Consider the following 21,345-nt stretch of genomic DNA (forward strand, 5'->3'; position numbering starts at 1 on the left):
CAGAATTCATGACTAACTAACTTGTTAATTGAATATCCAGAAAATGTGAAAAATGTGATCGGAAGGAACTACCAAGCATTTACCTTCAGGGGTCTCTAATTTCACTGAGAGCAAAAAGTATTAAGAAGCCTTGGGTGAGGGGGTATTTATACCTACAATCTATCCAACAGTGTAATCAACAACTTTTTATAGCTTTTCGGCGATCGGATGAACAGCATAGTAATGTATACAGGATAGACACACTGACATACATTCGATTTTACATATAGATATATGTATTTTTGTGTGTGTGCGGGGGGGGGGGTAAAAACAGTGGAATAGATTAACCACTAAGATTCTGTTCAAATACATAATTCCAGGAGTTCGTCAGGCGCATTTAATTTTTAAAGGAGTTGGGGTGAACAGGCCGATCTTCATTCTTTTTTGTTTAAAATTTTCAATTAGGATGCTAAGGATGTTGAACCGAACAAAGAGACTGCATATCGTTTGATTTCTTTGTCTGTTCCTTTGTGCTATTTTGTAGCTGTATTTGTGAAATACTCTATTTGCTTTATTTTGTAGATTAGATAGTGGAATACTCTGCACGGGTATAGTCATTGGTTTGAATCATTCGTTTATGGTAAGGATGTCACCCAAGTCTTATTTTAAGCTGCACGTAGATATAGACAGCATTCTTATTAATGAGCACTTAAGTAATCAAACAGTTTGCGGTAATGAACTGAAGTTAGGAGCGACCCGGCTCAATAGTAACCGAAACTCTAAAAAACGGAATTTTGTATTTTTGGCCAGAAGAAGGCTCACGGATGCGTGATACTTGTTTGTTTGTTTTTTTTGTTTGTTTTTTTCAGGGGTGATCATATCGACCCAGTGGTCCTAGAATTTTACGAGAGGGTTCATTCGAACGGAAATTGAAAGTTCTAGTGCTATTTTTAAGTGACAAAAAAACTGGAGGGCAAATAGGCCCCATCCCACGCTCATTTTTCCCCAAAATTATCGGATTAAGATTTTTGAGATAGCTATTTTGTTCAGCATAGTCGATATATTTAATAACTATGTCTTTGAGGACGACTTAATCTCCCACAGTCTCCGGGGGAAGGGCTGCGATTTATGAACCTCGCCCATTGTTTACATATAGTATTTGTTATTGGTAAGTTTACAGATCGTTTTCAGGGGTATTTTTCTGGTGGGGGGAGAAGGGGGATCGGGTCACATGAGTGCATCTTTCTATTGAGGAATTTTTCATGGGGGAATATAATTTCTATGAAGGGGGCGCTGGATATCCCAGCATTATTTAAAAAACGATCTGAAATTAAATTAAAAAAAAAACAAGTTTTCCAGCTGAAAGTAAGTAGTAACATTAAAACTGAAAATAAACAGAAATTAATACGTCTATGAGGGGGCTCGTCCCCTCGTCAATACCTCACTGTTTACGCTAAAGTGTTTTTTAGTAATTTCAAAAGAGCTATTTATTCTAATTAAACGGCCTTTTTGATTTGGGGGTCATTCTTGAAGAGTTGGAACAAAATTCAAACTTTAGCGTTAAGAGCGAAGCATTGACGAGGGGACGAAAGCCCTCATATAACGTATATGAGGAAGTTCGTCCTCTCGTCGATACCTCGGTCTTTACGAACATCTAATATAACATCTTCGTCATGTTTCTCCGTTGTTTTTTTATGGTGTTAACCGCATTTCGACCTAATCCACGCATACCTTATGTTTAGCTCTAAGACGCCTTAACATAAACGTTAGTTCTGAAACCCCTGCTTGCAGTGGCTTCAATTCACGAAAGTGTGGGGAAGGGGGGAGCAAAAGGAATTTCGAAATCTAGAGGGTAGTTTTATTCCTTTTTTCGATGAAGATACTGAAAATCCCCCCCCCCCTTCCAAAAAAAGAATCTTTTATTTCTAAACCTCCCCCCCCCCAATTGGGACCACTGCCTTCTTGAGTGCTGCAAAAAAAAGTGAACCCGAAATAATATTAAATTTCAATTGCTCATTTTAGCGAAATAACTAAGGCATAGTAAAAATTAACCGTTTTACTTCAAAATGTCTAACTTTTCATTTTCTTTTTGACTGGTTCTTGTCTCATTCGAATATGAATGAGGGGATTCCTCTTTGTAATCCTGTCATTTTTTTAACTAAATCTACATATCAACGTCCTTGTTATCGTTTTTAATTTCATTTCTTAACGCTTTACCTAATATGATTTCGAATTTTCCTTTCATTCTAAATAGAATTTTGGAAGTGGTTGTGTTTCCAAGACTGAGATAGATTGACGGACATTGAAATCGTTATTTTTAGTAAAATCAGGCAAGATGAAATTGTATTGCCTTAAAAGCAGAGGTGGTTTAGCTAATGGGGGATTGGATGTCTTTATATTGGGAACCCCTCCTGCTTCCCCCACCTGCCCTAGATAGAAAGTTTAAGTGAATAAATATTAACCATGAATTAATCATGAATAAGGCCTTCTGAAACAACAGCGTTGTCCGTTAGATAAGAGGCAGGTTTATTAACAACAGTCTTCTTCAAAAATGATTAGTACTGCTTAATCTTTGACCCTTCATTTGGATTACCAATTTAATACTTAGAATTGTTATCAAGTTATTTTCTCATATATATAGTTAGCATAATTTATTTCGTTGACAACTGGCGTTGACAACTGGATGCCTTCAAAATATTCAACACAAAGCTTAGATAGAGTAAGATATTATTCACTTTATTTAAGAGTTTAAAAGTCTTAAGGTCCTTCTGTTCCCTAAAATCTTGGTATAGTTCGTGCAAAAATAAGTAATTTAACTTTTATCGACAATTCCTTAAGGTCGTTCGACACCTAAAAGAATCACCCTATCTCGTCCATTACAAGCTTTTTTGGTTTGTGTGGCCAAACTGGTCAGTATTAATTAGGCAGTTTTGCCATAACTTACATAGCTTAGATAAGAGATCTAAATAAACGATGGAAAACTAAAACTTGGCGCCTTCTTTCCCGGAAATCTTAGAAAAATAATTTAAGTTCTCCGGTTTTGAGCCAAAGATAGAGATATCCATATTTAATGAAACTTACATCATTTGAAAGCGTAAATTTATTTTTTTTTTTATTTTTTTAATTGGACAGACCAGAATTTTCTTTGTAAAGTTCAGGATTGGGCAAGTCCCTAAAAATTTTATTTATACCTCCTTGGAAAACATTAAAAATCAACTCAAACGAAGTCTCATTGAATAATTTGTCAGCTTTGAGTTTTTATGTTGTGGTAACTGCCTTGATTGAAATCTCTGCGAATACGGGATACACATTTTTTATGCTGTACGTACATTGATTAGACAGCGTTTTGCTTAACAATTAGTAAGACTAAAGGTTTCCTCTGTTTTAAACTAGCATTTCGAACTGTTGACACATCTAAAAATCCCTATCAGTTTATACCAGAATTGCTTCGGAAGCTCCCCTTTGTGTTGAAAAAAGTTGCTAATGGGCCCTTTATCTTTGAGACTGTCAGCCGGCACTAAGAGTCGCAAAATGAAATTTTTGGTGACGGACGTCCTTAAAAATACCGATGATAATATATCCCTGGACTTTTTATGTGACAAAACCGCACATTTTTATAAGGGTTATTGGGTGTATTTAAAAAACGAAAAAAAAAATTATAAATACTATTTTTCTGATGGAAGTAAAGAGCTAAGTTGAATCTTGAGTTGAACAAAAATTATTGCTTCGCAGTTTATGGAACATTTCAGGACACAGAAGATAATTAACTGAACCCCAAAGCCATATGAGACATGAAAGTGAGGAATCAGACAAGGAAAGAAGAAGATGCAACTGGACAAAGTCCTCAGAAATCTGTTCAGGGGTATTAAATGTTGAAAAACGAAAAATAAAATCAGAAAATTCACTAAGAAATTCCACGACTGCACAACAGAGGATGAAAGAAGAAATTGTTCGTCTTAAATTGGATAGAATGCAGCTACAAGAAGCTCTAAAAAAAAGTAAGAGGGGAGCTAGGTACCTCTTGCAAAGAGAAAAGTCCTCTAGTAGCCTACAGAAAACAAAAGACAGATCTTTGATCGGACAAGAAATTAATAAACTTTTGTAAAAAAAAAGTATTTTCTAAAAACTCAAGCTACCTTAATTTTCAGTAAAGTCCTAGTTTTTCGGAACTATAGAAACATAGGGAATTGTCACGAATCACTTTATTTGTGCCATTTGATTTTTTTTTTTTTTTTTTTTCGATTTTTTTTAGACAATGAAAATACCAAAAAAGAGGCATTTTTTGGTCAAAGTACAAAAAAAATATTTTTCTAAATCTAGGAGAAAGAGGCATAAAATCTAGGGTAAAATGCTTTCTTGAATAATAGTTTCTCCGTGAAATTGTTACTTTAAAAGTTACCTACACTAATGTCTTTGTCCTAGATGAAATTTCCAGCGTCGCACTTTCGTTTTACAGTATTTTTTCTTTTGAGTTCTTGAATAAAAGGCTGTTCCTGTTTGTCTTTCATTTCCTCTCTCCACTAAGAAAATTAAAATGTTAGTGACGTTCTTTCCTTTTAGGCATTAAGAAATGAAGTTTAAAGGGGAGCTTTGAAAGTTTCATTAATGAATATGATAATAGAGGGGACGGTTAAAAAGCCAACTTTTTCATTGTCAAGTTAAAACAGTTACGAACTTTATGCTAATAATTACTTCAAAATTCTGTTGCAACTTCGGATATTTAACTCAGTGAAAAAAATTAAATTAATTCTAGCTGTCAGGACCCTTTCAGGCACTTTTAAGGATTAGCAATACCAATAATCTCTGGCCACAAATTAAATAGCCGCCTCGAAAAGTGACTTAAGGACATTCGATACTAAAAATTTAATTTTGCGAGTCTCAGCCTCGGCTGACAGTTTCAAAGACAAAGGACCCATTAGCAAATTTTCTCAGCACCATAGGAGGTTTCCGAAGCAATTTCGATATAAATTGATATGAAATCTTAGTTGTGCAAACAGTTCGAAAAGCTAACGAAAGGCTACTTTAAAACTAAGAGAACCTATGATCTCTTTCTCATTGTTAAGCAAAATGGTGTCTAATCAATGTACGTAAAGTATTAATAATTCGCATCCTGTCTGAAAAGATTTCAATTCAAGCAGCTAGCTCAATAGGAAACTTTCAAAGCTATCAAATTATTCAATGAAACTTTTTTTGAGATGATTTACAATGTTTTTCCAGGAGGTATACTAGAATATTTTTAGGGACTGCCCTTTCCTGAACTTCAGAAAGAAAAGGCTGCTATGTTCAATCAAAAAACAAAATTTATGCTTTCTAAAGATATAAGTTTCATTAAGTATGAATATACTTATCACCCGCACAAAACTGGAGAAGTTAAATGTTTTTTTCTGAGATTTCTGGGAAAGTAGGTGTCAGATTTTAGTTTCCTTTCATTTATTCGGGTCTCTTAGCAAATCTATACAAGTTATGACAAGATTACTCAATCAATTCTGAATAGTTTGGCCACCCAAACTAAAAAAGCTTGTAATAGACAAGATATGGTGTATAGAACGACCTTTATAGAACCGAATGATGAACGTTACTGATACAACAGGTAACTTTCAGCATAAATTACTAAAAATAATTTATACCGGGCGGATTTCCCGGTATTATTTAAAAAACAATCAAAAATTAAAAAAAGAGTTTTTTCAATGAAAGCAATGACCAAGATTAAAACGAACAGAAAGTATTCCGTATACGATGGGGCAGCCCCATTCTCAATATTTCGCTTTTTACGCTAAAGTCTGACTTTTTGTCCCAGTCGTTTAAGAACGACACGTGAAACACAAGGACTGTTTAATTATAATAGAAATTTTTTTCAAAATACCAAAAAATTTAGCGTAAAGAGCGAGATTTGAGGAGAGGTTGCCCCCCCCCCCAAATACAGAATAATTTCTGTTTGTTTTTAGTTTTAATGTTGCTCATTACTTTGTGGTGAAAAAAACCTGTTTTTTTTATTCAATTATTTTTAAAGTTTGTGCACATAAGATGTAGAAATAGTACAAAGGGTGAGACAGCCGCTAATATTTTTTCGGAAAGCTTTCTGGGACAAGTTGACTGTATCTGCTTCTCTATAATAGCAATTAAAAAACATAGCGGTTTTCATGAAACGGTAGGTGGAATCTTGTCAAATGTTAAGGTAGCCTTTCTAATCAGAAAATTTGAAATATATAAAAAAAAGACCGATGTCTTAGAAGTGTTAGCCTGACCAGTGCAGCCCCTGAGGAAATGAATAAATCATAGACTAGTTTTCTTGAAAATATATTAATGCGTGTTTGCATTCGAGATCTTTGGATATTTTGGTGAAGAGTATCTAAGGTTTTGAAAAAGACATTTCGGGGAAATTACCCCAAGGATCTCTCAGTAGAATAACAGACAACGACCTGAAAGGACTGAATTTTCAAATGAAAAAGTCGATCAGTGGATTGCATTGGAAAAGTAATGAAACTATACCTTATTGGAATATGGGTAGCACAGAAATTTTATCTAAAATAGTTTCTGGATCCCGTGGACTTTCCGTGTTTCATTTATATCTCGTAAACTAGGTTTAATTGCTAATTGATAAAATATTGGAGAAAAGTTAGCATCTTGTAACATTTTAATTGAGAATTAATATATTTATATAGGAGGATTTATGGGTATTATGGCTTCTAAAAATAAATGTAAATGGTTTGTCGAGTCTAACCACCAGTGGCAGAATACTAGGAGAGAACTGTAGTACCTTTTTTATGAGTTGGAGGCTATTGGAGAGTAACAAGTCCACTTACCTGCCTGTTTGGCCCGGAGCCACCTCTTCCAAAACACAATGTGACATCGAAATTCTAAACATTTATTCCGGTGAGAGTCTTAAAATACTGAGAAATTGTGTTTCTAGAGGTAAACTCTTGAAATACCTTAAATATGAATTAGACAACGAATATAAATTACGTAAAAAAAAATTTATTTTTTTAAAATAAAAGTAAAAGCAGCATTAACGTGTGTATGTGTATTTGTACCTGTAACTCGCAACGAACTCATGTTTTTTTATATTAGGAACGCTAATAAACAGTGCTTCTGCTATCTCCAAAGGATCCCTGAATGACATGACTGCTGCCTCCTTGCCTCCAGCCTCCCTAAATCCCATGTGCAAAAGTTTAATGTTATTGGGTTTTTTTTAATGCTTCAAGACCGAATGCTCTATTACAAGAATAACGTAATAAAAAAAAAAGAAAAAAGAAAATATCTTGAGAATCGAATATCCCAAGTTGTATAATAATGAGTAGATGGCGTTGAATGGGACAACAGCCCCTCTAAATACAGAATAATTTCTGCTATCTTTTGATTTTACTGTTGGTGTTTCCTTTCATTTGAACATTTTTTTTTTCTAAACTGAAACATGTCTATTTGATATATACTTTTTAAATAAATATAGCTGCTAGATAATATTGTCAAGGTGCAATTATTCCGTGCATGATAACTTAAATAGACATAAAAGGCTTTTTTCTCTTAAATTAACCATTTTGCCTCAGGCAATGATACTAGGGAAACTTTTCTTAGTCTGTTCGCAACGCTCTTATTTTTTCTTTTTTTCATTTTATTACATCATTTTAACAGTGACCCCTGTATTTCATTTGTTTCACAGTTTAACGATAATTCTGACAAATTATCTAATAAGAGCTTGATTTTTATTCAATATTTTTGATCTTTACTCAGTCCCCTCTTTGCTGTTTATATTGGAATGCAGCTCTTAAGTTTGTTTTTTCCTTTTTTTTTCTCGGATTTCAGTCATTATTTTTATCCCTATTTCTCTGATGACGACTGAACGGAGATCCTCGCCACAACACCTGTATTTTTTCCCAGCTTCACTCGCTGTGAATTTTCCTCCCTTTTTCTGTTTCCTACGCTTTCTTTTATTGCTATAGACACCGTTAAACTTCTGCCGTGTGTTACTCTCCTAATTAAGCTGAAAAGTTACAAAGTTGTATGTTTGATTTATCGGCATTACCGATATCGGTTTTACGGGTGGGGGGAAGTGGTTTTCTCAAGTTTTCAAAGGTAATCCTGTAAGTTGCAAAAGTCTGAACAATAAATTGGATAATATCTTATTCTATCCAATCTTTCTGTTGAACATGTTTAAGGCATCTGATCGCTGATGAAATAAATTCTGTTAGTTATATATAAGAAAACATCTTTTTTATAATTTTAGCAATAAAATTCAACATAAACCTAAACAATAAAAATATAAGTATTAAATTGGTGATGCACATGAAGGGTCCAAGATTAAGCAATACAATTTTTTTTTTTTTTTTGAAGAAGAAGAAGAAGACAATTGTTAATAAACCGGCCTTTATCTAACAGACAACGCTGTTGAGCCGGGAAGCCTTATTCGTGGTCTTGATTGCCTAGTAAATGATGAGTTTAGTCATATTTTGCTACTTACCACTTGAAATGAATCATTCAGTTGTTGAAATGGCCATTATTTCTATTTCCATTGAAAATACAATATCATTGAAATAACTTTATTTATTAGCTTCGTCAGTTTACTATATAATTGAGCTCACCCTACCCCCTTACCCAGAAACATATGATTCTGCTCTGAAATGTCTGGAAAGAACATTTTTTTTTAGCGGGGCTTAAATTTAGAGAGCCAACTTGCATTCTAACTTTTGCCGAGAATTGTGGACCTAACGGCTGGGTAATAAGGAAGATCACCTGGTTCGCTATAGTTACGTTCTATTTTGATTTTCAGTATCCGAATATGGGATGCCAGAGTGGATCCGTCAAAGGCCTGTATGTTGACTTGCAACAACGCACATACAAGTGACGTAAATGTTATTCATTGGAATAGAAATGAGCCTTTTATTGTATCTGGAGGGGACGACGCAAAACTTTGTGTGTGGGACCTAAGGCAATTTCAGGTACGTATTTCTAAGATAAACATGTTGCATTCAACACCTGTTCAAAATCAAAACAATGCAGTCGTTGTACTGTCGTACAATAATTTTTACACAACAAAAGCTAAGCTTATAAGGGCACAGCATTGCTAATAAGGCTATGCTGAGAAATCAATGACAGCGAGAATTGGTTTTAAATATAATTGAATAAATCTAACGAAATAATTTTTTTAAGAATCAAGAAATTGGGATGAAACTGGTTACTGAATTAAACGCAAACAACCGAGCATATATAAAACATCACATCTCATGACTCAGCATAACAATAAGCGTTTTTCAATAACAAATTAAATATAAATTAAAATTAAATTGACCGAAAAAAATTCCTCGGGCTTGTTGAGGGGTAATACTTGAACGCCTCCCACAGCATCAAGAAGAATCCATATCATTAACTTCCATCTGTTGAGATTTTGTATCAGCTTTTCTGTAAAACGGAGCCAACAGCTATCCCATCTCTCGCCGAACTTTCGAAATCTCCAGTGGGCTCGAGATTGTTTCTGGCCATTTTTCATTTGACTGCAGGTTGCCTGTGCAGGTTGCCTGCGTCAATCTCGCAAGGGATCAGTTAAAAGCACATGCATAATGACCCAGTCATTGAGTCTTCTTAGAACATGGTCAAGCGGACACATTCTTCACTGTTTGATCATCCTTGTTGTGAGCTCAGTGTTACAGCGGTGTGGATCACCGTTGTTACAGCGAAGTATCTTACCCTCAGAGATTTTCATGACCAGCAGTGATCGAAAACTTTCTGTCGTGAAGATGAGACGCCTTCAATGGCCGAATCTCGACTGCAGAGAAAGAACGGACCCTACAGCCGCTTTGTATATACAAACCTTAATATTCATGCTGATTTCCCGCTGGCTCCACAGTCGGTTCAGAGCTGTGAGAAAATGGCTCTGAATTTTTTGAATCTATTCCCTATGTCAAGGTCACTCCCCTTGCCAAAATTTATCAGTGATCCAAGTTAAGTTAAGCTATCATACTTTGTCTGTAAAGTACAAGCTTGTAATCCTTCTCTACAATTAGACTCATGACTTTAATTCTGACTGTTGGGATCTTCATACCCAGCAGCTGAGAAGAATATGCTAATTTGTTTAGTATTACTTGGGCAGTAAGCAGATAAGCAGAAAGAGCGACATGTTATTCGTGAAATCCAGGTCAGACACGCAGATGCCCTAACCAGTAAAGATACCGTCAAAACTTGGGGGTGTTCTTTCTAGAATATAATCTATACAGTAGTTCAACAAAACAGCGGACAATAAATGTGCCTGCTTTGCACCACTTTCCATGTCAACGGGCTAGTTTCATCACTCACCACTATTATAGTCACAATGCTTATAGTAGACCTTCAGTAGCTTCACGAATCCAACCAGCGCACCATCCTCTGCTATCATTTGCCAAAGGTTTTCGAGGGTTACAGAGCTGAAAGCAGCAACTAAAATCCCAAAAAATGTTAATCATGGGGAGGCCGCATTGTTATTACTGTTGGGCAGTAAGACAAAGAGTAAAGATCTGATTTGTGCACCCTCTCCTCTTCAAAATTCACTCGTTTTCTCGTGTTTGCTCATCCTTTTGTACATCAAATCTTTTGAGAAGAATTTAGGGGAGAAACCATCTTATTTTTGCCATCTTGGCTTTTCTGTTTTTTAGCAGTATTGTGTTGTTCAGCAGTATCTATGAAGCTGAAGGTGTTGCCATGTCGATTTCATGTGGGGGGTTTTTCTGCTGCTGGTGGCAGTGTCGTTTTCGTTGCTTGCCTCCTGCATTTAGATTTAGCAGATCTTTCAAGTAACCATACCACCACTCAAGTTTTCCTTCTGCATCGGGCATCACCATCCCTTTAGAGTGATTAAGTGACCAGTAATATGTAACTTAATGCCAGTTATTTCCTTGGGAGTTCTGTACAGCCTTCATCTGTCATTGTTTCTGGCTGGTTTTTCCATCTTACACGCAATACCATCCCCAAATTACTGGCGATATAGACGTAAGCTAGTTTTAACTAGCTCTTACTTTTTCACTGCGGATTCTGCGGATTTTACTTTTTCACTGCGGATTTTGTTTTTCAGTTTTGGTTCTTTTGGAAGGTTTGCTCTTTACTTGCTAATCACTACCGTGAAACACTTGAAAAAAGTTTTTTTTTTTTCACTTTGGTCATATTCTTTCTGAGAGTCGTTGCTTTGGGTATTTTTTTTTCTTTTTTACTTGTGTTTTTTCAATAAAACTTTACTTTCTATATTCTTGTGTGTCAATTTCGTTATGTAAGTGTCTTCTGTCAACGTCATTAATATTTTATTTTGTCAATATTATAGACGAAGAAACCTGTAGCGACATTCAAACACCATACCGCCCCAATCACTTCTGTTGAGTGGCATCCTACTGATGGCACCGTCTTTGCTTCAACGGGAGAAGATGACCAAGTCGCCTTATGGGACTTATCCGTAGAAAAAGACGACGAATCTCGAGAGGAAGATTTAAAGGTAACTTGGTGGAAACGTTGCTGTCTAAAGACATAAAAAAAGTCAAGAGTAGTGGGCTTTAATAAATTTGACCTTATACCTTATAGTGAATGTCAACTCTCTGGGAGAAGCATTAGCTGATCTTATTAAAACTGATCAAAATCCATGCTAATTACTGAAGGTAATCATATTTTAGATTACAAATCTACAGTGGACGTTAAAGTTGCCTTGAAGCTCTGTAGACTATGCTAATATAACCGAATCCAATTTGGAATTTTATAAATGTAATCTATAGCGTGCCTCTTTCTTTCAAATAACCAAAACATTTTTTAAGCTTTTTGTTGTCCTTTGACAAGGCTTACTCTTTGCGCGGATTTTTTTGCCATGAACTGTTTGAATTAGGCTCTCTTTAATAAGAGGGAGGCTTCCTCATCATTTTGGTATCTTAATTTTAAACTTCAATATTTTTATGACAATTGTCTAAGAATCATATTCAAGCTTGAAAAATTGTAAAGATCTATTGAACAATTATTTTATAGCAAATACACTTTCATGGAGGACATGATCACAACAGCCCGCGGTATAATGGCAGTAGATTATGTAGACTGTCCATTATTTACACTTGATTTTACAATCAAAAATGGGGGTATGTCTGATCATAGGGGGGTCAAATTAGCTTGAAACTATGAGATATCATTCTTTGGGCCATGAAAATCATACGTCTTGCTGAGACCGGCTGGGGGTCTTAGGGGGCAAAAATTGTTCCTTAATGTTCTACAGTTGTTTTTTATATCTTTAAATAATTATCGGTTGTTTAAATGTAACTTTATTTTGTTTTTAAATAGCAAAACATACTTACCTAAGATTCAATTTTTCTCCAAATTTTACTTAAAAACGAACCTAGAAAAGGAAAGAAAATTAATGAAATACTAAAGACTGTGCTTTTTAAATAGCAAAACTAATCACCTTAGAATCAACTTTTTCCTCCACTGACTGCTCAAAAAGAACCTATAAAAGAAACAAAAATCAATGAAATATAAAGAAAATTATTTTAAATTGGTAATCTTGAGGTTCAACTTCCTCCTCCAGTGGCTCAAAAAGAACCTAGAAAAGAAAAGAAAAGAAAATCAACCAAAAACTACAGACACTTACTTCTAGATGGAAAATCTTTCTTACCTGAGATTCAACTTTTCCTTCCTGAGGGGGCTCTAAAAGAACCTGAAAAGAAAGAAAATTAATCATTTACTAAAGACACTTATTTTTAAATATCAAAGCTTACTTATCATAGATTCAACTTTTTCCTCTAATGGTGGCTCATAAAGTACCTAGAAAAGAAAAGAAAATTAATCAAGTTCTACAGACACTGATTTTTAATTAGCTAATCTTGTCTTGGATTCAACATTTTCTTCCAGTGGTGGCTCAAAAAAGAACCTTGAAAAGAAAAGAAAATTAATGAAATACTAAAGACGTTTATTTTTAGAGGGAAAATCTTACCTGAGATTCAACTTTCTCTTCCAGTGGCTCAAAAAAGAACCAAGAAAAGAAAAGAAAATTAATCAAGTACAAAAGACATTTTTTTTTAACAGCTAATCTTACTTACCTTAGATTCAGCATTTTCTTCCAGCGGTTGCGCAAAAAAGAATCTAGAAAAAGGAGAAAAGTATTCAAGTACTAAAGAAACTTATTGTTAAACTGCTTATCTTACTTATCTTAGATTCAACATTTTTTTTTCCAGTTGTGGCACACACAAAAAAAAACTAGAAAAGAAAAGAAAATTCATCAAGCACTACAGACACTTATTTCTGCACAAAAAAAATCTTTTCTACTTTACATTCAACTTTTCCCTCCTATGGTGGCTCAAGAAGAACCTGAAAAAGAAAAGAAAATTAATCAGGTTCTAAAGACACTTATTTTGAAATACAAAAACATGTTTACCTTAGATTCAACTTTTTTCCTTTAATGGTGGCTCAAAAAGAACCTCGAAAAGAAAAGAGAAATAATCAAGTTCCAAAGGCATTTATTTTTTAGATACCTAATCTTACTTCCCTTAGATTCAACCTTTTCCTCTAATGGTGGTTCAAAAAGGACCTATAAAAGAAAAGGAAATTAATCAAGTTCTAAAGACACTAATTTTTTAAATAGCTAATCGTACTTACCTTAGATTCAACACGTGGTGGCTCAAAAGATAGATTCCAAAAAATAGATTCCAGTGGTGGCTCAAAAGATAACTTTAAAAAGAAAAGGAAATTAATGAAATACTAAAGTCACTTATTTTTAAACGGGAAATCTTGCTTACTTGATATTCAACTTTCTCGTCCAGTGGCTCAAAAAAACCTAGAAAAGAAAAGAAAATTAATCAAGCACAAAAAACACTTTTTTTAAACAGCTAATCTTGCTTACCTTTTATTCAACATTTTCTTCCAGCGGTGGCTCAAAAATAAAAACTAGAAAAGAAAAGAAAAGAAAATTAACCAAGTACAAAAAACACTTTCTTTTAAATTGCTAATCTTGCTTACCTTAGAAAATTAATCGAAGTACAAAAACACTTTTTTTTAAACAGCTAATCTTGCTTACCTTACATTCAACATTTTCTTCCAGCGGTGGCTAAAAAAAAATAACCTAGAAAAGAAAAGAAAATTAATCAAGTACAAAAAAACAAGTAATCTTGCTTACCTTGCATTCAACATTTTCTTCCAGCGGTGGCTCAAAAAAAAAACCTAGAAAAGAAAAAAAATTAATCAAGTACAAAAAGCACTTTTTTTTAAACAGCTAATCTTGCTTACCTTACATTCAACATTTTCTTCCAGCGGTGGCTCAAAAAAAACCTCGAAAAGAAAAGAAAATTAATCAAGTACAAAAAACACTTTTTTTAAACATTTTCTTCCAACGGTGGCTCAAAAAAAACCTAGAAAAGAAAAGCAAATTAATCAACTACAAAAAACACTTTTTTTAAATAGCTAATCTTGCTTACCTTACATTCAAAATTTTCTTCCAGCGATGGCTCAAAAAAAAAACCTAGAACAGAAAAGAAAATTAATCAAGTACAAAAAGCACTTTTTTTTTAAACAGCCAATCTTGCTTACCTTACATTCAACATTTTCTTCCAGCGGTGGCTCGAAAAAAAAAAACCTAGAAAAGAAAAGAAAATTAATCAAGTGCAAAAAACACTTTTTGTTAAACAGCTAATCTTGCTTACCTTACATTCAACATTTTCTTCCAGCGGTGGCTCAAAAAAAGCCTAGAAAAGAAAAGAAAATTAATCAAATACAAAAAACACCTTTTTTTAAACAGCTAATCTTGCTTACCTTACATTCAACATTTTCTTCCAGCGGTGGCTCAAAAATAAAACCTAGAAAAGAAATGAATATTAATCAAGTTCTACAGACAGTTATTTCCAGCTAGAGAATCTTTCTTACCTAAGACTCAACTTTTTTCTCCTTTCGGGGCTCAAAAAGAACCTGAAAAGAAAAGAAAATTAATCAGGTACTAAAGACACAAATTTTTAAATACCTAAACTTACTTACTTTGGATTCAACTTTTTCCTCCACTGGCTACTCAAAAAAGAACTTAGAAAAGAAAACAAAAATAATCAAATTGTAAAGACCTATTTTATTAATATGGAATCTTACCTGCTTCAGACTCAACTTTTTCCTCCATTGAATGCTCAAAAAAGAACCTGAAAAAGAAAAGAAAATTAATCAGGTGCTAAAGACACTTATTTTTAATTACCAAAACTTAATTACCTTTGATTCAACTCTTGTCTCTAATGGTGGCTCAAAAAAAAACCTAGAAAAGAAAAGAAAATTAATCCAGTTCTAAAGACGCTTATTTTTTAAATATCAAAACCTACTTACCTTGGATGCAATATTTTCTTCCTGTGGCTGCTCAAAAAAGAAACTAGAAAAGAAAAGAAATTAAATCAAATACTAAAAATTCTACTTTTTAAATAGCAAAACATACTTACCTCAGATTCAATTTTTTTCTCCACTGGCTGCTCAAACAAGAACCTAGAAAAACAGACGAAATTATTCAAATACTAAAGACGCTTATTCTTAAATGGGAAATCTTACTTACTTGAGATTAAACTTTCTCCTCCAGTGGCTCAAAGAAGAACCAAGAAAAGAAAAGAAAATTAATCAAGTAGTAAATGTACTTTTTTTAAATAGCCAATCTTGCTTACCTTAGATTCAACATTTTCTTCTAGCGGTGGCTTAAAAAAGAACCAAGAAAAGAAAAGAAAATTAATCAAGTACTAAATACAGTTCTTTTTAAATTGCTAATCTTACTTACCTTAGATTCAACATTATCTTCCAGTGGTGGCTCAAAAAAGAACCTAGAAAAAAAAAGAAAATTAATCAAGCACTGCAGACACTTATTTCTAAATAGGGAATCTTTCTTACCTTTTCTAGAAAAGAAAAGAAAATGAATCTAGTTCTTAAGACAATTATTTTTGAATAACAAAACCTACTTACTTTAGATTCAACTTTTTCCTCCTTTTGCTGCTCAAAATAGAACCTAGAAAAGAAAAGAAATTAAATCAAATACTAAAGACTCTACTTTTTAAATAGCAAAACTTATTTACCTTAGATTCAACGTTTTTCTCCCAGGGCCGCTCAATAAGAACCTAGAAAAGAAAGAAATTAAATCAAATACTAAAGACTCTACTTTTTAAATAGCAAAACTTACTTACCTTAGATTCAACTTTTTCCTCCTCAGGCTGCTCAAAAGAGAACCTAGAAAAGAAAAGAAATTAAATCAAATACTAAAGACTCTACTTTTTAAACAGAAAAACTTACTTACTTAACTTAGAAAAAAAAGAAAATTAATCAAGTACTAAATACAGTTCTTTTTAAATAGCTAATCTTACTTACCTTAGATTCAACATTATCTTCCAGTGGTGGCTCAAAAAAAAGCCTAGAAAAAAAAGAAAATTAATCAAGCACTGCAGACACTTATTTCTAAATAGGGAATCTCTCTTACCTTTTCTAGAAAAGAAAAGAAAATGAATCTAGTTCTAAAGACAATTATTTTTAAATAACAACACCTACTTACTTTAGATTCAACTTTTTCCTCCTTTTGCTGCTCAAAATAGAACCTAGAAAAGAAAAGGAATTAAATCAAATACTAAAGACTCTACTTTTTAAATAGCAAAACTTACTTACCTTAGATTCAACTTTTTCCTCCTTTTGCTACTCAAAATAGAACCTAGAAAAGAAAAGAAATTAAATCAAATACTAAAGACTCTACTTTTTAAATAGCAAAACTTACTTACCTTAGATTCAACTTTTTCCTCCTTTGGCTGCTCAAATAGAACCTACAAAAGAAAACAAAATTGTTGAAATACTAAAGGAACTTATTTTTAGATGGGATTTCTTACTTACTGGAGTTTCAAAATTCTCCTCCAGTGGCTCAAAAAGAACCTAGAAAATAAAAGAAAATTAATCAAGCACTAAAGACGCTTCTTTTTTTTAAATAGATCAACTTACTTACCTTTCATTCAACATTTTCTTCCATCGGTGGCTCATAAAGAAACTGAAAAAGAAAGAAAATTATCTAGTTCTAAAGACACTTATTTTTGAATACCAAAACCTACTTACCTTAGATTCAACTTTTTCCTCCTGTGGCTGCTCAAAAAAGAACCTAGAAAAGAAAAGAAATTAAATCAAATACTAAAGACTCTACTTTTTGAATAGCAAAACTTACTTACATTATATTCAACGTTTTCCTCCTGTGGCTGCTCAATAAGAACCTAGAAAAGAAAAGAAATTAAATCAAATACTAAAGACTCTACTTTTTAAATAGCAAAACTTGCTTACCTTATATTCAACATTTTCCTCCTGTGGCTGCTCAATAAGAACCTAGAAAAGAAAAGAAATTAAATCAAATACTAAAGACTCTACTTTTTAAATAGCAAAACTTACTTACCTTGCATTCAACTTTTTCCTCCTGTGGCTGCTCAATAAGAACCTAGAAAAGAAAAGAAATTAAATCAAATACTAAAGACTCTACTTTTTAAATAGCAAAACTTAATTACCTTAGATTCAACTTTTTCCTCCTTTGGCTGCTCAAATAGAACCTACAAAAGAAAACAAAATTGTTGAAATACTAAAGAAACTTATTTTTAGATGGGAAATCTTACTTACTGGAGTTTCAAAATTCTCCTCCAGTGGCTCAAAAAGAACCTAGAAAATAAAAGAAAATTTATCAAGCACTAAAGACGCTTTTTTTTAAATAGATCAACTTACTTGCCTTTCATTCAACATTTTCTTCCATCGGTGACTCATAAAGAAACTGAAAAAGAAAGACAATTATCTAGTTCTAAAGACACTTATTTTTAAATACCGAAACCTATTTACCTTAGATTCAACTTTTTCCTCCTGTGGCTGCTCAAAAAAGAACCTAGAAAAGAAAAGAAATTAAATCAAATACTAAAGACTCTACTTTTTAAATAGCAAAACTTACTTACATGATATTCAACGTTTTCCTCCTGTGGCTGCTCAATAAGATCCTAGAAAAGAAAAGAAATTAAATCAAATACTAAAGACTCTACTTTTTAAATAGCAAAACTTACTTACCTTGCATTCAACCTTTTCCTCCTGTGGCTGCTCAATAAGAACCTAGAAAAGAAAAGAAATTAAATCAAATACTAAAGACTCTACTTTTTAAATAGCAAAACTTACTTACCTTGCATTCAACCTTTTCCTCCTGTGGCTGCTCAATAAGAACCTAGAAAAGAAAAGAAATTAAATCAAATGCTAAAGACTCTACTTTTTAAATAGCAAAACTTACTTACCTTGCATTCAACTTTTTCCTCCTGTGGCTGCTCAAAAAAAGAACCTAGAAAAGAAAAGAATTTAAATCAAATACTAAAGACTCTACTTTTTAAATAGCAAAACTTACTTACCTTAAATTCAACTTTTTCCACCTTAGGCTGCTCAAAAAAGAACCTAGAAAAGAAAAGAAATTAAACCAAATACTAAAGACTCTACTTTTTAAATAGCAAAACTTACTTACCTTGTATTCAACTTTTTCCTCCTGTGGCTGCTCAAAAAAAGAACATAGAAAAGAAAACAATTTAAATCAAATACTAAAGACTCTACTTTTTAAATAGCAAAACTTACTTACCTTAAATTCAACTTTTTCCTCCTGTGGCTGCTCAAAAAAGAACCTAGGAAAGAAAAGAAAAGAAATTAAATCAAATACTAAAGACTCTACTTTTTAAATAGCAAAACTTGCTTACATTATATTCAACGTTTTCCTCCTGTGGCTGCTCAATAAGAACCTAGAAAAGAAAAGAAATTAAATCAAATACTAAACACTCTACTTTTTAAATAGCAAAACTTACTTACCTTGCATTCAATCATTTCCTCCTGTGGCTGCTCAATAAGAAACTAGAAAAGAAAAGAAATTAAATCAAATACTAAAGACTATACTTTTTAAATAGCAAAACTTACTTACCTTGTATTCAACTTTTTCCTCCTGTGGCTGCTCAAAAAAAGAACCTAGAAAAGAAAACAATTTAAATCAAATACTAAAGACTCTACTTTTTAAATAGCAAAACTTACTTACCTTAAATTCAACTTTTTCCTCCTTAGGCTGCTCAAAAAAGAACCAAGAAAAGAAAAGAAAAGAAATTAAATCAAATACTAAAGACTCTACTTTTTAAATAGCAAAACTTGCTTACATTATATTCAACGTTTTCCTCCTGTGGCTGCTCAATAAGAACCTAGAAAAGAAAAGAAATTAAATCAAATACTAAACACTCTACTTTTTAAATAGCAAAACTTACTTACCTTGCATTCAATCATTTCCTCCTGTGGCTGCTCAATAAGAAACTAGAAAAGAAAAGAAATTAAATCAAATACTAAAAGACTATACTTTTTAAATAGCAAAACTTACTTACCTTGCATTCAACTTTTTCCTCCTGTGGCTGCTCAAAAAAAGAACCTCGAAAAGAAAAGAATTTAAATCAAACACTAAAGACTCTACTTTTTAAATACCAAAACCTACTTACCTTAGATTCAACTTGTTCCTCCTTTGGCTGCTCAAAATAGAACCTAGAAAAGAAAAGAAATTAAATCAAATACTAAAGACTCTACTTTTTAAATAGCAAAACTTGCTTTCCTTATATTCAACGTTTTCCTTCTATGGCTGCTCAATAAGAACCTAGAAAAGAAAAGAAATTAAATCAAATAACAAAGACTCAAATTTTTTAATAGCAAAACTTACTTACCTTAGATTTAACGTTTTCCTCCTGTGGCTGCTCAAAAAAGAACCTAGAAAAGAAAAGAAATTAATTCAAATACTAAAGACTCTACTTCTTACATAGCAAAACTTACTTACCTTAGATTCATTTTTTTCCCTTGTTGCTGCTCAAAACCTAGAAAGGAAAAGAAAATTAATCAACTACTAAAGACACTTGTTTTAAATAGAAAATCTTACTTACTTGAGATTCAAATTTTTCTCCAATAATGGTTAAAAAAAAAAATTAGAAATAAAAATAAAAACTGAAGAGACGACTTTTTAGATAGTAAAACTCTTACTTTCCTCCTGTGGTTTTTCAAAAAGGAACCCAGAAAAGAAAAGAAAATTAATGAAACACTACAGACACATATTTTTAAATCGGAAACCTTACTTCCTTGAGATTCCGCTTTTTCTTTCAATAATGGCTCAAAAAGAACCTAGAAAAGAAAAGAAAAAAAATACTCCAGCGGTTAAAAAAAGAACCTAGAAAAGAAAAGACAGTTAATAAAATACTAAATACACTTACTTATGAATGGGAAATCTTACTTAATTGAGATTTAAATTTTTCCTTCAGTAATGGCTCAAAAAAGAACATAGAAAAGAAAAGAAAATTAATGAAATACTAAAGACACTACTTTTTAAATAGCAAAACTTATTTACCCTAGGTTCAATTTTATCCTCCTTTGGTTTCTCAAAAAAGAACCAAGAAAAACTGGAATTCTAATGAAATACTAAAGAGTTATTTTTCATTGGGAAATCTTACTTACTTGAGATTCAACTTTTTCCTCCAATAATGGCTCAAAAGAGAAATTAGAAAAGAAATTAAAATTAATAAAAAACTGAAAGCTTTTTCATCCAGTCATTGCTCAAAAGAGAACCTAGAAATAAAAATGAAATTAATCATGTACTAAAGACACATATTTTTAAATTGAATATCTTATTTATCTGAGAATGAGGTTTTTCCTTCAATTGTGCCTCGAAAATAGTCCAAAAAAAGAAAAATCCAAGTTGATCAACTGCCAAATACACGTTAAAGATATCAAATGTTATTTACCTGGGATTCAACTTTTTTCTTCAGTGGTGGCTCAAAAAGAACTTTAAAAAGAAAAAAAAATTAATCAATTTTCTACTTTTTCCTCCAGTGTCTGCTAAAAGAAAAACTAGACAAGAAAAAAAGTAATCAAACGCTAAAGAACCCTATTTATAAATAAAGAATCTTTCTTATCTGAGATTCAACTTATTCCTCTAATGATGGCTCAAAATGAACATAGAGAAAAAATTTTGCCTCCATTTGTGCTTCAAAAATAATTTTAAAAAAATGAAAATCCAAATTAATCAATTGCTAAAAAAAAAGCAAAACTTACTTACCTGAGATTCAACTTTTATCTCAAAGAAACAACCCTGAAAAGAAAATAAAATTAATCAAATCCCAATGGTATTTATTTCAATTAGCAGGATTTACATGAATGTTCAAATTTTTCCTCCAATGATGCCTCGGTAAAGAATCTAAAATATTCAAGTTTAAATAGAAAATGGAAAAAAAAATTAAAAAGTTAACTTACCTTAGATCCAAAATTACCCTCCAATGGTACCTAGAAAAAGAAATTAGTCAAACGCACAAGAATGCCGTCCTTAAATGATCTAAGTTATTTACCTGACATTCGTTTGACTATATACACAGAATAAAGTCACTTTTG

The 21,345-nt window shown here is 32.5% G+C and overlaps 1 protein-coding gene across 1 annotated transcript in view; it reads left to right on the forward strand.

Annotated features, from left to right (window-relative positions):
* LOC136039918 (glutamate-rich WD repeat-containing protein 1-like) overlaps positions 1–21,345 on the forward strand; it is a 71,743-nt gene that overhangs the window by 45,173 nt on the left and 5,225 nt on the right. The window contains exons 7-8 of the mRNA XM_065723908.1: positions 8,744–8,912; positions 11,258–11,425. Coding sequence (XP_065579980.1) covers positions 8,744–8,912; positions 11,258–11,425 — 337 coding nt within the window. The remainder of the gene's footprint in view (positions 1–8,743; positions 8,913–11,257; positions 11,426–21,345) is intronic.

This window comes from Artemia franciscana, chromosome 20, assembly GCF_032884065.1.
Source record: "Artemia franciscana chromosome 20, ASM3288406v1, whole genome shotgun sequence".
Classification (NCBI taxonomy): Eukaryota; Metazoa; Arthropoda; class Branchiopoda; order Anostraca; family Artemiidae; genus Artemia; species Artemia franciscana.